The 17,262-nt window shown below is 37.4% G+C and overlaps 1 protein-coding gene across 1 annotated transcript in view; it reads left to right on the top strand.

Moving 5' to 3' along the window:
- The window catches only part of LOC110018082 (DNA repair RAD52-like protein 2, chloroplastic), a 25,619-nt gene that overhangs the window by 4,510 nt on the left and 3,847 nt on the right, over window positions 1–17,262 (top strand). Inside the window, exons 2-3 of the mRNA XM_020715307.1 lie at window positions 8,276–8,313; window positions 8,834–8,925. Of these exons, the coding sequence (XP_020570966.1) occupies window positions 8,276–8,313; window positions 8,834–8,925 (130 nt within the window). The remainder of the gene's footprint in view (window positions 1–8,275; window positions 8,314–8,833; window positions 8,926–17,262) is intronic.

The following is a 17,262-nucleotide window of genomic DNA, read 5'->3' as shown; positions in this document are numbered from 1 at the left end:
CGCATCGTCTGCTTCGACGTCGACTGCGGCTTGCATCTTTCTGCGTCTCACGAAAGTGCATCGTGTGCGTCGCACGTTTGCATTTGCGTCTGCGTCTAATGTGCGATTTACGTTTGCGTCTTCTCCTGGAGTAGGAGGCGTCAACGTCTGTCGCAGATTCTGTTGCAGCTCATTTTTCTATTTCGACGCTGCGCCCTACCCGACAGATTCTCCAGCTTCGTTTCGTCTGCTTGTCGGGGACCTCACAGCAGGTGTACGTCGACAGATCTTTCTGCTCTGATAGAGCTCCCTTCTTCTTTGGTTGAAACGGACGAAGCCTCCTTTGCCCACGTGGTGGGTAACCCTCAGGTGGAGTCCGCGGTTGTCTTCCCCTCAAGCTATAAGGATTGTCGCGATGATACAAGTGATTGCCCCTTTGTTAAGAATAGAAGTAGGAAAGGTAGGACAACAACAATCTTTTTCTCTGACTTAGAAATTTCAATCATGACGGAGAAATTCAAGTTTTCTCTTATTGAAAAATTTCAGTGCGGACATTCACCTATGGAAGTTATCATAAAGAGTGTTGATAATCTTAAACTAGTGAGCAAGTGGAAAGTGAGACTCATGGATGAGAAACATGTGTTGATTCAACTAACCGTGGCTGAAGACTATACCCGAATTTTCTCCAAGAAACATCTTAATATCGCAGACAAATCAATGAAGTTACTAAGAGATCTCTTGATTTCGACCCAAATCATGAACCTCTCACTGTACTGGTATGATTTAGTCTACCTGGTCTCAAGCCGCACTTTTTTCATCATCAGGTTTTTTACTCTATTGAGGTCATCCTTGGGGACCCTATGAAACTAGATCTACCACTTTCAATCTAACCATATCTTTTGTGGCAAGAATACTTGTGGAAAGGGATATTATTTTACCTCATGTTACTGAAGTCTAACTGGGCACAACTCATAATGGATATTGACAAATAAATTGTCATGGAACACCGACCTCCGTATTATACCCACTTTAAGATGTTTGGGCATACCCTTGATAAATGTCACAAGCTCCATCATAATTTGAAATCTAGGTTCAAGTGAACCCCACTGCTCTGGACATTTTAGTTCCACCTGCGGAGGATATTACCGGGCAAGAGGTGTTTGTTGCCCCTGTGGACCCCCCCTGACACTGCTGTTACTGTTACTACGATTGATGTGATGTTGACACCTTCAAACCCCATAGAAAACAATACTGAAAGACTATTACCTATAAAGGATTTTACAAGGGATAGTGTTTAGACTGATAATCAGGAGAACCTCACAGCTCTCCATCTTCAGAAAGTATCCGGTGTAGAGACAACTCATACTTCACATATACTAGAACCTATTATGGGTACTACGGTTGGTATCCCTTCTGTTATAGCTCTACCACCTCATTGGACTGATTCTTTGGAAGAGGAATGACAGGTTTAGGGTCTGTTTGGGGCAGCTGCAGCTTATCCAGCTTCTGCTGATGAGCAGTTGATTCTGATAATCTGCTGATGAGCAGCTGATCCGGATAAGTTTTCTGGCTGTTTGGTTTGTGCGTATGGAAAACAACTTATTCTAGAAAAATGACCAATCTGTCTCTATTCTAAATAAGTTGTTTAGCTGTTTGGTCTGTGCTTTTTGTAAACAGCTTATTTACAAATTTTTTAAGTTAAATTAATAATCTGTGTAGCAGAATTTATTATTTTCTCAAAGGTCACAACATGAAAATGTAAAAGAGTTGAATAACATTTATATAACTCAAAAAATTCTGATTACATCAAATAAGCACTGTGACACATACGAAAGTGAAGTACACATTCACGCACTAATATGAATTATAATATGATCCTAAAAAAGGAAAAAATAACATGTTAAAATTACAAAGAAAAAAATGACAATATTGATTTTAAAATGTAGAAGCAAATCACGACGAATATTGCCCGGTTCTGATACCTCAAAACCCCGAGCAAACCTGTTCGATTGGGATGTCATAGAAACGGAAGAACTCGAACCATATGTGGTGGTCTCCCGTTGTGGTACAATCAAATTCCTAGCAGTTGTGTTTAATTGATATATCGTAGAAATAGTTGTATTGTCGGCCTACCTGAAGAATTTGCAGTCTTCCGGTCCTTGTCCCTAGCGCGGGCACCTGTAAAACTACCTCCTGAAGCTATGTGTCTGGCGTGACGTGAGTAGCAAGGACGGTAACCTGCTGCACCGACACATCGCTTTGTCGGACTTCCCTGAATATCTGGAACGCATCTTCCTGCAATTATTAAAAATAGAATAGATCAATCAAAAAATTGAGGAAATATAGAAAGTATGCTTAGAGAAGTATGGAGGCAGCGGTTGCCGACAACAAATTTATGTGGTCATTCAAACTGCTCTACCGTTATCCACCATATAAGAGGTGAAGCTATTAACCAACATAAAACAATATATCCACATTAATTATAAAATAAACTCAAAGTTGCTATTAAAAGCAATAATATATAGTTAGAGAACTATTTTCAGAATAAATTCTGAAAGCCAAACAAATCGAATTTCGTGCGGTGACTAACAGATTGAGCAGAGAAACCAACTCCCAATGTCTGATATAAACTCTAATATAAGCATTAGCTGTCTCTATGATACTCATGATTCCATAAAACAAACAGCAGATTCAGCATTTTACAAAAAAATCAGTTTTTCTTATGCACCACAGCACCTACAAAGAGCCTCGTTGGCTATATCATTCATAATTTAGCTTAACATTACATTAGTGATCAAATTGAAAAAATGTATGACTCCTGTGCTAGAATAACAGATTCAGAGGCTCCATGATTCACAAATTTGCTGCATACATCTTATCAACTACAAATTGGGTACAGTCTTGCAGGTGGAATGTGGGAGAAAGGAGGGGGAAACATACTGGGTTCCCTCACTCAGATTTGAATATGCTACTTCCTTTTTGAAGAACACAAATCATACCAATCTAACCAACAACTAAGCAGTTATTTCCCATAGCTACTCTAGCAGATAACACTTTCATCCCTCCACAATTCTTATGTATTTACAAATCTAACACCCAAAGTTTGATATGTACAGGTGGTGTAAACTTTCTCAATATGTGAACTGCAGTAGAGATTAGCTGAAAATTCCAATTTCAAAGGCGTGATACCTCTAAAATAATGCTCAGCACTTCAGTTTTTTCATAACAGCAGAGAAAAGAAAATAGCAATATAGTGCATGCATAAAATGGATACATATCAGCTATTCCAGTTCCTAACAGCCTTTTCATTTTTAAAGCTACCACCAATAAGCAGCGGTTGCCCGAAAAGAAGGGCCATCTGAGCTGCAAGGTACTCCCCAACAGATGCTTGGAAAACAACAAGCCTCGTCTTATGAGCCTCAACTTATGCAAAACATTAATCCTCATCAATTTACATGGAAAACAAAATTTAAGAGAGCAGAAATTCTGTTGCCAGATAAAACAAGGAAAACTACAGAACAAGAAACAACCAAAAAGTAGTGAAGGGAACAACAATAATGGTCTTTTAAAGCCACGTTAAAGTGTATACAGCGTATGATCTGATCACATAGCTCACAAAAGACTGATTCACATTGCCACTGACAAGCAATGACGGCAGCTCCATGGCTCACAAAAGACTGATTCTAATCATCTTATATGATCACATAGCTCACAAATTGCCATTAAAGTGTCACGTTCAAAAAAATACCACTTTCAATAAATACATTTGATAATAGCAGCTATAGTTCTTCTCCCTTCAATCAAAGTAACATATATATAATGCAGAAGGAAATTATCCCACAGTAACATACATATAAAGCAGCTATAGTTCTTATCCCACAGAAATGGAAATTAGATGCCTTCAGTGTAAGAACTTATTATACTCCATTTTTTCATTTCAATATACACATCATATGCCCAATTCAGACACAATAAAACCCAGAACTTATTCTTTTTAAGTTTAGCAATAATTTTTTTTTTTGTTGTTGTTTGATAAATATAAGCGTGAGCCAAAACTTTATTTTGTTGTTTGATCAACATAAAATGCTTCAACTGTTGAAATATGCAGATAAAATATATAGCAAATTGGATGTTTAAACTCAATAACTCAATATATATGTTCAAACTCAATAACTCCTTAACAATTCCCATTGTAAACATGCTTAAAAAGATAAAAATTCCCAATATCTAAACGGATTTCACGAACAGTTGCAAATGAAGAAGAAAGACGAGACATGTGAAGGAATAGATATACCTGTTGAAAGAAATGGTGAAGAAGGAAATGCCAAATGCGACTTCGATCGTGAATTGGGCGAAGAGAAGCACACAAGATCTACCTGTTGAGAGAAAAACAAAAGCTCAAACCGATTTCTTGAACCATGGTAAAGGACGATGATGGAAGTTGAAACATGCGAAGAAGAAACAATTATACCTGTTGAGAGAAATGCCGAAGGAGATGGAGAATTGAAGATGCTGGAGAAGAGAAGGCAAAACACACCAGATCTTCTCCTAGGACCGTTTAGGGCTCGATTCTTGCGAAGGAGTAATGCAGATGCGATGGAGGGCAGGGTCACGGGAATCGTATGAGGGCAGGGTCACGGGAGTCAATATGTCCCCCTTTCTAGATCGAAAACGCGGACCGCGACCCCCGCGGTCCGTGTCTTTTACAAAATTAAAAACACAGTTTTATATAAGCTGTCAATAAGTGTTAATCAAACAGCAAGGCGACTTTTTCAAAACGCCGTCCGCACTTTTAAGCTGCCCCAAACGGGCCCTTACAATTCCAGGATTAAGAAGAATGAAGATTTTCTTGAGCTCAAGAATTTTATGGATGATACTTTGGTTTATTCGGGTAATGGTACACACCTTACCAATTTGTTAGCTGGATTCCTTCCAAGATTAGAGGCAGGGGCAGGACTAAATTGGGATGACCCTCACTTTTTCCGCGCCCAGGTGGTTTTGGGTTTTTTTTTTTTTTTTATATGTACCCTTTTTGACTTTTTTGTGTGTTGTATCGTGTGGTTTGGGTGTTTATTTTTTGGGCTCACTCATACAACCTATCTGTATCTTTTCTCTTTAATATATTAGCTATTGGGCTTTTTTCAAAAAGAAATATATCATTAAAATCTTTGAAAGTAAGTTCAACTTGATCAAAATTTATCTCTAACGTAATGTATCATAACATAGCTAATTAAATAAATAAGCAATTTACTCTAATTTTTGTACACACGCACACATAGGTGGCCATAAGTAAAACAATAAAATTTCATCGATGAGAGAAAGTGAGGTGAGGGGCTTACTTGATTGATCAGGGAAGCAGACTTTAAATTTGTTGCTTAGAGAAGTTAGTGAGGAGGGCTTTGGGAGGAAGAGGTTCGGTCCTCTATCTTCGGCTTGTCAAAATAGTGGTGCAAGGGAGAAAAAAAACTTCAGTGGTTATGGAGAGGGGACTTAGTGGCTGCGGAGAAGAGAGGGTTACAAGTCATCAGTTGCCTTGCCTTACCATTCCCTTAAATAGAGAAAGAAGGCGTTGTTATAAGTCAGTGCCAAGGGCGGGAGTAGCGGGAAGCCAAACTAGGAAGGTGACAACAAGTGAAAAAGGAAGGAGATTGTAGAAATTAGCGTTGTAAACGAGGCGAGCTTGAGCAACCTCAAACATGGCTTGTGTTCAACTAATTTGAAATTAATTTTATTCAAGACTAGATTGTGTTTGAAATTTTCTCGTGAACAATGTATTCATGTATGACTCGATTTACATATTCTTGTTCGTGTTTGACTCATGCTCGACTCAAAATTGGCTCATTTAAATTAATTGGAAAAATAGATGTAGGGCATTGGATTCGAACTTGCACTAGGGCTGTCAAAAAAAAAACTCGTCGTTTGCAAACAACTCGTATTCAACTCGTTAAATAGCTCATGTTAGATTTGTTTTTTAAACAAACGAGCCGAACACGAACAATTTTTTTGAGATCGATTTAGAAATGAGCTGAACTCGAACTATTATAAGATCTTTCGTGTTCGACTCATTTTGGCTTGAAATAATTAAATAATTAAATAATAATATTTATTTATATTAATTTTTATATGTATTTCAAAATGATAAATTTATTATTTTAAAAAATTATATGGCAGGTATAATTATAACATATATAACTTTAGGTGTTAGATATATAAAAACATAGAATTTGGGTGGTAGCTATGTAGGAAAAATATGATGACTTTAATTTTATATTTTTTGCTTCCATAATTTTGTTTCTAAAAATAGATAGAGCCTGTAAGTGTGTCATGCATGTCATATTGATAAAATATGTAAAAAAAGAGCCCAAATGTTTTAAGGATTAATTGTAATGAATTATATTTGTTTGGATTTAAATAAACAGATTGAATTTTTACATTACTTTGAAGGCAATTGTTATTAACAAAACTTTTGAAATGTTTATGTAATTTGAAATTTTTCTTAAATTTTTGTTATGAATTGTAAATCATGAAACTTAGAACTAAAATTATAATTGACATCACATTTTAGGTCTTTCTAGGCTACTTGACCTATTTCTGATATCTTTAGGGGAATCAGGAAACTGACAGAATTTGAAGATGCCAGTATCCTTATTGATCTCTTTATGGTGTCCTTATTGATCTCTTTATTCTTCCCGGTGTCCTTATTGATCTCCTTATTGATCTCTTTATTCTTCCCTCTCTTGAATTTTTGCTTAATTTTTCTCAAAACTCTTAGTTCCTTAGATTCTTTGAATGGCGTGGGCTTTGAGATGTGCACAATTGAGGGAGAGATGAGAATTCTAGTATTATCAAGAGTTAGAGAGGGATTTGGCGATCAGAGGAGAAAGAGGAGAGGAAGTCCATGAATAATTGCTTAATTTCTATTCTAAATAGCCAATTAGCATCGTTGAAATCCTCTCTATGGAATTAGGATTTATAATTTAAATTTAAATCTAAAACTAAACAGTATCCTCTAATTCCAAAATTTATAACAAGAATATAATAAATTACAATTTCTACCTAATTAAAAAAATATCTTAATTTAAATAAAACAATTGAAATTTTTGGCTCAATGTGGACTTAGGTCTAAGTCATGAACCTGTGCTTGGGTCCTTGTACGCATAAAAAGGCTAATTAATCCTAGCAGATTTTTTTTTTTAAATCTTCTCCAAAATAACACTTAGCTAATTTCTCTCCATGGTTTGCAGGAAATCGCCATAGTGATAACAATTACTGGCCTTCATGATTTGATCCATGCTCTTTGCTCCATTTGGAGGCCAATTAACAGTTTTTAATTTTTTGGATCTAGCTCATAGGAACACTCATCTAATTGCTTAAAGCGATAACACTCCTTTTCTTCCTACTTTGATTTGTTCGTTTTTCATCTCTTTTCTGCTTTATTGTCTTTTTCATCCATGCCCTTATCTTTCATTGTATTTATGGTGTCCATCAAGGTTTTAATGATATAAAGTAAAAGAAGATTTACGTACATGCCACTCAATTCGTATGTATTTACCTATCTAACACCTAAACTTCAATTTTTGCATACATACCTCCTTATGCATGCACAGAGAAACCAGCTATTTGTTTGGAGGGGGGTAAAGTGACCCCTTGACCCATCGTGAGAGGGGCTAGGGCAGCGAGGTGCAAAGTGATATTTTAGTAGGTAAAATTGATAATTCAGGAGGGACAAAAAATTAAAATTTTCTCCCATATAAGTAAAAATTTGAATTTGAGAGGGGCAATTGTCCCCCTAGACTCTACCTGGGTCCGCCCTTGTGTATGCATGAAAATGTGTATTTTACTTTTTAAAAGTTAAGATTGTGGTATTTTTGATGTAATATGAAAGATTTGGCTGGTATAAAAAAAAAAGTAAAGTTTGGGTCTTAGATATGGAAATACATAAGATATGAGTGGCATGTATGTAAATGCAACTAAAGGAAAAACATGTTCACATAGACACAAACACATAAATACTTACAAGTATACAACTTAAAGCTGTTTAGATCTATGATGGCCTATTCGTTTATACATGCTATGATATTCACTATGAAAGAGGGAATTAAGGTTGCATAAGGAAAATTGTCCTTGTGGAATCCTTTTCTTACAAATGATTCAATTATGTTGTTATTATTCATGACTACTACCCAAATAGTTTGTTGGATTAGATCTCTACGGATTTTTGTTTTAAATATTATTGAAGTACTGTAGTTCCAGCAGTACCTCACCTCTGCTGATTTGACTTTAAATTGGTTTGTAGGTATCATGCAAACAGAATGCTGAGCTTCTATGCTCCAGGTAGACTCCGCTTCTTATCTATTCTGTATCCTTCAGTTATTTCCATGCGCTATAATAACTGAAGGAATCTCTTAAACTGAATAACATTAACCGAATTGAAAATATTATGCTTTTTCTTAATTGTTTTCCTTGCTAGATGTAATATCCTAATGTATTTTTTAATTAAATGATAACCATACTTTCTCTTGAAGAACCTTCTACATTCTAAAACATGTGAACAACCATGAAGGATCTAATCGATGTACACTGCAGCTTATTCTTTTTATAATTTTTTCTTGAATGGTTTAATATAAGTGCTTACCTATATTTCTAGACTGATCTAGCTACTTAACACAGTATGTTGTATATACTGTTTTTGATTTCACAAGTTAAGCTCATGAGAACAATCTTTAAGTTGATGAAGAAAGATCCTATTTTTGGTTATTGAGATTAGTACGTTATCTTCTGTATTACATTCAGTGGCATGGGAGACCCCATTCAATGCAAAAGACTAACTTATTTGTAATTACTGTTTCTCAAGGCTGGTGTGGAGAAGTACGTGATGTAATATTCTCCGATGACAGAAGCGTAACAGTGGTGTACCGTGTCACAGTACGAGGATCAGATGGAGAGGTTTGCTTGAATCCCTTAGCTTTGTTGGTTCTGTTATTTTCCATTAATTGACAATTATGAATATTTGGCTGATTAATTAGATCCTATATGATCATGCATTAATTTGTCAAATCTTAAATAATTTTATTAATTTTTTATTTAGTAAAATTTTGTTTGTATTAACCTGACTAATTAATTTGAGTGGTATATTAAGCTTTCTAGATTGATTATGTTAATCAGGGCTTAATTAGGATAATATTCTGATGATTAATTATTGGGTAGTAAGTTTTTCTAATGAATCATACCTAATTAATAACTTTACTAATATTGTTAATTAGGTAGTACTTAGTAACTATGTTATTAATTCATCCTAATTAGTAAGGCTAATGATTTACTAATTTCTAATTACTTACTACATAATATTTTTATGTTAATCAGTGGCTTGTTAATTATTTCACATAATTTATGCAATTACTTGTGTAATATTATGATTAAGATTTTAAATTACTTTCATATGAATTACATAAAAATGCAAATTTTGGTTATTAAACTTCATAACACCTTATTTAATAATCCTAGTATTGATTTTATTAAATAGTCATTTGTCTTACTCTTTGTAGTGCAACATGTTACAAAAGAGCGCAACACATGAAAACATTGTCAAAGTCTAAATAATATATATTGTAAAAAATTTATCAATCTAGTGAATGCCATTTAATTGAGTTGGACCATCAAATTGTCCTACCATCTTTTCTCTAAAGATGAGAAAATGACCGAAACTTGTGCATTAACACATACTGAGCTTATTAAGGTGGGCCCTGAAAATTCATGCCCTAACCTCCTTTGTCGTGATGAGATAATTTTACATGGGATTCTGGGTCAAATTTTTAGAAGACGGATTAGGATTGCAAATAAGATATCACTCAAAGATTTCACCATCTTTTTGTGAATATTTTTAAGATATGAGATTCAAGGTTTTCTATAGACGCAAGCCCATGTGGTTAATTACCTCTCTCCATAATGGGATAGCACTTTCGATTAAGGCTAATCATTACAGTGATGCTTGTTTAGCGTATAGTAGCACTTGATTTGGTTTCAAATTATAAAATTTGTCACTACAAGCTTCAAATGGATGATCAGAGGAATGATGATGAACTCGATCAAGATTTCATGATTTGTCATCTCGAGTTGTTATTATTTATGATCTACTTAGTTAAAGAAAGTAGTTGACTTTGGTTTTTGTGATCTACTTATTATTTATGATCAACTTTGTTCTGCATACAAAGGATCAGACTCATAACTAAAATTAATTGAGTTTATTCAAATATTCTTTTAAGCTTGGTTTTGAAAATAAATGCATCAACACGATTATTATTGAGATTTTACTACAGAATATTTGCTACTAATTTAGGAATTATCATTTAAATATCATTAAAAGAATATTTCATGGCGACTTCGGTTTTTGTGAGAAAGATTATATCAGTCAAATGGGGATATTGCCTTATAGAAAGGGTGAATCGCTTGAGAGCTTATATAACTTAAGTGTTTTAAATTTAAAAAATAATAATAATTTGCATGCTTCTTGAGATAGATTATATTTTGAGCTTAAATTTATATTCAGCCCACACAATGTTTTTACACTTTATAATCGAGCTTTGAGCAAGTAGATCGAAGCATATATGGGCAATTAGAGCTTATTTTATACTAAGACTCTACAATCAAGTATTTAGCATCTTGGCGAGAGCACATGTGGACTTTAATTTTGATAACGTGCAAGTTTCTCAAATAGATTTTAAGACTCCCTGAACAACATTCTCAAATGCTAAAATTTAAATATTTAAGAAATATGAGAGAGCACTTGCCTCAAGATAGTTCCCACAATGTGCACATATTTTAAAGACATTGAAATTTGTTGAGTACACCAACTTTTGAGGTGTTGCTTGAAAGTAGCCTTGAGGGTGCATAACTCATGAAATTGTCTGTTTTGGTAACTTACATGACTATTATGTCTTTGAGGTGCATACAATGTTTTAATTTGCACGCCTTTACAATCATCTTTTGTTCGCTTGTGGGTTTATGTTGCAGATCTGCGAGATATGCAAATTAGAAATTAACTTCTGTATTATTAAGCTAGATTTTATTTTAGATTCTTAGAGTAGATGTTATGTTAAATTTTTTACTTTTCGATGGGGGAGGATTCATGTTTGTATGTTCTATTTTATTTAAGTGGGCCCGTTGTGACATCTTTTTTTCTGAATCCAGTTCTTTGCACATTATGGGGAACTTGAGTGTAGCAAGGTTCTACTCAACTTTTGAGAGTGAAGTTTCTAGTCCCATATATATTTTATACAATTCTTTATTAGGTTTAATTTAAGTAATTTTCAAAATATTTTGCGTTGACTTGATGTACATGGGTCTTAAACCCACCCTGCCTAAAAAAATGTACATGGAGCTTTAGGTACCTACATAAATAACAACAGCATAAGAAATGTCTTCCGCCGTGGCGAAATGGCGCACGCATCTTGAAATCACTCTTTAGGTACCCGCACAAAAAATATCAGAATACAAACATGCTTTTTCACGCCAGATCGAGATGGCTTGAGATCATCTTGTTGTCAAACTAATCAGCCTCCCAAAACCGACTACCTTATAGCCACTTAATATCATGACCAATGGTATCTTTTATCTTCATCTTGTCATTAGAAACAAGCTTTGAGGCAATCTTCTCATCCCTGATGGCGTCTTTATATTGCACGCACAATTCTCCAATGTGCTTTTGGTCTCCCACCATTCTCGTGTTTGCCATCCTCAGATTTATACTTCTGGATCTCCAGAACCTCGTCAGGTTTGATGTTCTTACAGAGCTCCTTCCCATTGAAAAAGTCCTGCGACCTCAGCTGCATTTGAGGAATCCTTGTGAATCATCCATCTATAACAACATCACGAAGACTGCTGTTGTTCATATTTGCATACCTTAAGCACTTCTCCACAGATTCCTACACTCCCTGAATAGATCCATGTTAAGTTTCTTGAACTTGGTACGGGTAATGGTGGAGTAGAAATCAATGCCATCATAGGCATTTGGGCAGAGGAAGCTGAAGTTCTCTTTGTCCCCTCACAAGCAGTTTTCGTCTCCATTGAGCTTTGGGATTGCCGTTGATATATTTCTCATTTTTCTTCATGAATTTCAACATTGAAAGGCTTCATGTCAAGACCATAGGCATTGGCAGCAGGGGATGTGACACGGGCGCTAAAACAACGCCAAGTTAGGGGAGCTCAACAGTGCCCGGTTACGGGCGCTAAAACAACGTCCGGTTTGGGCACTTCGAAGGCGGGGCCGGCATGCCTTGCATCGCAGAAGCAAGAGCGGTGCAGAAGTAGAAGCTGGACCACGATTTCTCGCAAGATTTCGCGAGAGCAGGAGATCCCGCGTGAAGACTGGATGGATCTAGCACAATCCGGCTTGGGGATTTCTCTAGGTTTCTCACTCTCTTCCTTTGTCTAGAAGCTTCTCCATCTAGAGAGAGCCTATAAATTGTTGTTGTAGGTATGTAGGGAGTCAGTTATGAGTGTGTTTAGTTTCAAATCTTCTATGTGGGGTTTCTTTCCCTTTTGTGGGTTTTATCTGAGGAGGTGGTGCTCTGTTTGTATCCCCTCCGAGGTGGTGATTGTATCTTCCCCAACCTGTCTCTTTCACCCCCCTTAGTCATCGGCCACTACAAGCTTCTCCCAAACTACCACACTACCGCTACCGACCACCTACAAATCTTCCCATTTGCTGCCCCTACAGTTTCGTATCTTCCCCTTGTTACCACCAGCACTTTATTGTTGTCACCACCCTCACCAATCATCCCAAACCACCTCGCCGATCTCCACCACCCATTGAAATACATTTCGAATTGTTGTTGGTGTCGTTTCATATTTTGTGTTATTTTTGTTTGAGTCATGATGTAGTCTTATTTTACTGTTAATGAAAGATTGTTCTTGATGTTTCTACTGTTTCCCATACTAGTTTCGGTATTATTTGGTGTCAGGGCTAGCTCATCCCCTAGTTTTATCCCAGGGTTTCCTAACATTCGCCTCCACCCGATTCATCTCCACCCAAAATTTTCTTCTGATTCCTAACCCTGGCCATGCCACCACGAAGAGGTACACTTGACTCAACCCAGGAAGTGATTCAGCAAGAAATCCATCGTCTACAACAGATACTAGCAGAGCTAAATGATGAAAACCAAGAAGAGGTTACCTTCATCCATGATCCAAATGGTCAAAGAGAAGTCGAACGAAGAGATGAATCCGCTCCATGGGGAAGATCTCAGTGACGAGGAATGTCGACCTCGCCATTTTGGTATCCAATACCAAAGGAGGCCAAGAGAGGATACCCCTTATGGAGGTCAAAGGGACTATGGCATCAAGATGAATCTCCTAGAATTTGAGGGAACCATGGAACCCAATAAGTTTGTTGACTGGCTGCAATCAGTTGATCGGATTTTTTACTATAAAAATGTACCAAAAGAGAAACATTGTCATAAAGTTGAAGAAAAGTGCTTCTCTATGGTGGGAAAATGTGCAAAGGCAGAGGAAAAGAGAAGGCAGTTAAAAGATCCCTAGGTGGGAGAGAATAAAGAAGGAAATGTAGAAAAAGTACCTCTCACCCCACTATCGCCAGTATATGTTCTTAAAACTCCACAACTTGCAGCATGTAGATCTCTCAGTTGAAGAGTTCATTGTTCAATTTGACCACTTGCAAATGAAATGCGAGCTAACGGAACCAAAGGAACATACGATAGCCAGATATCTTAGGGGACTGAAACCCGTCATCAGTATTGTGGTACAATTGCAGCCATAGTGGACGCTATGGGATGTCCAAATATTAGTCTTGAAGGTGGAAAGACAACAAAAGTAGATTTGGCAACAATCATCTTTCAAGCAACAAGCTTCAGACAGGTTGTCACCTATAATTACTACAACCGACAGGGATCTCTCAGGAGACACGGGCAAGCCCGGATAGGGTAATGAAACTACGTATCATAGCATGAAGAAACAAGAGAAGGGAAACTCCTCTAGCATGGTGCCGACCAGGAAGTGTTATTGATGCCATGGCTATGACCACATTTCCTCCAGTTGCCTCACGAGCAGGGTAGTCATACTCACAGATGAAGGCGTCATAGAAGAAATTATCAATGAAGTGAAAGCCGAGGAACAGGGTGAGGAGTATCAGCTTCCTCTAAATGGAGAGGCGTTTATGATTCGATGAATTCTACAAAGTGAGGACACGAGGGATTTATCGTGGCTGCACTATAACATATTCTAAACTCGTTGCATAGTGGACGGAAAGATATGTAGTCTCATCATCGACGACGAAAGCATAAAAAAACATGGCGTCTACACAGATTGCGAATAAATTAGGCCTCACAACTCAGACATTCCCAGCCATAGTTACTGACGTGGCTGAAGAAGGAGAATCAGGTCAGCATTGACTAAAGATGCATGGTAGAAATTTCGATCGAAGGCCAGCTGCAAGACCAGGTGTGGTGTTACGTGGTCCCTATGGATACCTGTCACATTTTATTGGGATGACCTTGGTAATATGACCGAATTACTCAGCACGACGAATATAAAAACATGTATTCTTTTACCAAGCACGAGAAACACATCGCCCTTCTTCCTTCGATGGAGTCTGAGGCCACAGGATCCCTTTTCAACAAAATGACGTCAGTGGAACCAGTTTTAGTGATAACACCAGACGGGAGGATAGAGACACCTGCCACCGATACAGGAAAGATACAACCAACGGTACGTCAAGACAACACTGTACCAGCAGCACCACAGCCGTGCGAGAAGGGTCTGATTACTATCACTACATGCTCGATTGAACCGATCATGTTACTTTGGGAAGATATACCAGCATAGGCGTTGTACATCGGCCCCAAAAGGACAGATTGATATAGACATTTACTTGCAAGTTAGGGAAGACCTCAGATACCTCAAGAGACAGTGCAATTGTCATGGGACTTGGGGGTGGTTGATTACGAAATAAAGCTTCAACTATGAAGTGGAAGCTCCCCCAACCCCGGGAGACTGACATGGGCACTAATCGCGCCCGATTACGGGCGCTAAAATAGTGGCGTTGAACAACGCCTAGTTCGGGTGCTTCGAAGACGGTGCAGGCCCGCCTAGCATCACAAAAGCTGGAGCGGGAACGCTATTTCTTATGAGGTTTTGCGAGAGCGGGAGATCCCGCGTGAAGACTTGATGGATCTAGCGTGATTTGGCTTGGGGCATCATGAATCTGTTGTTCTAGGGAGTGCTTTCTGGATTTCTCCAGGCTTCTCACTTTTTCCTTTATGCAGAAGCTTCGTCCGGAGGGAGCCTATAAATTGTCGTCCTAGGTATGTAGGGAGTCGGTTATGAGTGTGTTTAGTTTCAGATCTTTTGTGTGGAGTCTCTTTCCCCCTTGTGGGTTGTATCAGAGGAGGTGGTGATGCTCCGGTTGTATCCCCTCTGAGTTGATAATTGTATTATCTTCACTTTTTATCTTCACCAACATGTCTCCTTCACTTCCCTTAGTCGTTGGCCACTACAAGCTTCTCCTAAACAACCGCACTACTGCTGCCGACCACCTATAACCCTCTCCACTTGCTGCCCCTACAGTTCTGCATATTCCCCTCGCTACCATAAGCACTCTATTGCTGTCACCACCCCCGCCAGCCATCTCGACCAATCTCACCTATCTCTACCACCCATTGGAATACATTTATAATTGTTGTTGGTGTCGTTTAATGTTTTGTGTTGTTATTTCCGTTCGAGTCATGATCTAATCTTATTTTAATGTTAATGAAAGATTGTTCTTGGTGTTTCTATTATTTCCCCTACTAGGTCCGGTATCAGGATGTCTCAGTTAATGCTTTTCATAACATTAAGGCCAACAATGATAGCAACATCCTTTCTGGCTTGGCATTGCGGTTTGGTGTATGAGTCAGATGGAGAAAAGAACTAGTTCGATCCAGAGATGAGGAGGGAGGACGAGCTAGGATGGTTTGTCCCAACAGCTGAGAGGGGAGCTGGGAGGAAAAGAGGTAACTTGCTTGGAATTCGGCTGAAGAGAAGTGAGGCCAGTTCGGCACAAGGAGTGGGGACCGGGTGTTTTAATACACAACAGAGTTGAGAAAGAGGGAGTGTATAATGCTGCTCACGGGAGACCGAGGGAGGAATTGGCCTTAGTGCATGTGAGGGCTGGTAGGGTTGCTGGGTTTTGTGATCCGCATCACTACCGAATCATGAGCAGCAGAGTGCAATGAGCTGTTGTCGGGCTAGAGGTGAAGAGGAAAGGGGTTGGGAATGTTCGGGCTTGAGGGAAGCGGGCTGTGCAGGAACAAAAGCGACACTGGGAGAGTTCACATGTGGTTCTAGCGTGAAGAAGATGGGGAGTTTGGTGCCGAAATGAGAGAAGTGGTTTATGGGTGATTAAATTATTATTGTTAAATCAAGGGCATGGGTGGCACAATGCTTTCGTTGGATTAGATTAAGCTATAGGCGAGAGCAGGGATAGAGATTTAATAAGATTTTTAGAGAGATTTAGTTTTGATTTAATAATAATAATAATAATAATAATAATAATAATAATAATAATAATAATAATAATAATAATAATAATAATAATAATAATAATAATAATAATAATAATAATAATAATAATAATAATAATAATAATAATAATAATAATAATAATAATAATAATAATAATAATAATTTTATCTCAGATGATGAATTATTTGTCATTTCTCATGCAACCCATGCATGTCTCCATTAGTGTATCGTCTAACCTTGCGCAAACAATTTTGCATTTGTGCAGAGATCCGAGCAATATGAGCGTCATTTTTATGTAAATTTGAACCTATTGATGTATTTGTACAATTTGATTTGCGAGTGCAGGTTGTTTGAATATGTTGTTGGTTGGGGCCTAATTTATATATGTCGCATTCGTGGTGCGTCGTTTAGGGTTGGTGTAGCTCATGTGATGAACAAAATTATGGGAGAGGGTAATTGAACATAGGTTAAGACGCATCACAAAGATTTCTCATAATCAATTTGGATTTATGATGGGCAGGATTACTATGGAAGCTATACATTTTTTGAGAGGTTTGATGGAGAAGTTCAGAGATAATAAGGAGAATCTACATTTGATTTTGATTGATTTAGAAAAAGCTTACGATAAGGTTCCAAGAGATATCCTTTGGAGAGTTCTCGAGAAGAAAGGTGTTGATATGACTTATATTCAAGTCATTAAAAATATGTATACTAGAGCTGTTAATTGTGTTCAAACTGAAGGAGGATTGACCAAATATTTTCCTATTT

Source organism: Phalaenopsis equestris, unplaced genomic scaffold (assembly GCF_001263595.1).
Source record: "Phalaenopsis equestris unplaced genomic scaffold, ASM126359v1 Scaffold000002, whole genome shotgun sequence".
Taxonomy (NCBI): Eukaryota; Viridiplantae; Streptophyta; class Magnoliopsida; order Asparagales; family Orchidaceae; genus Phalaenopsis; species Phalaenopsis equestris.
The sequence above is the reverse complement of the archived record's forward strand: the minus strand, read 5'-3'. Positions and strand labels throughout refer to the sequence as shown.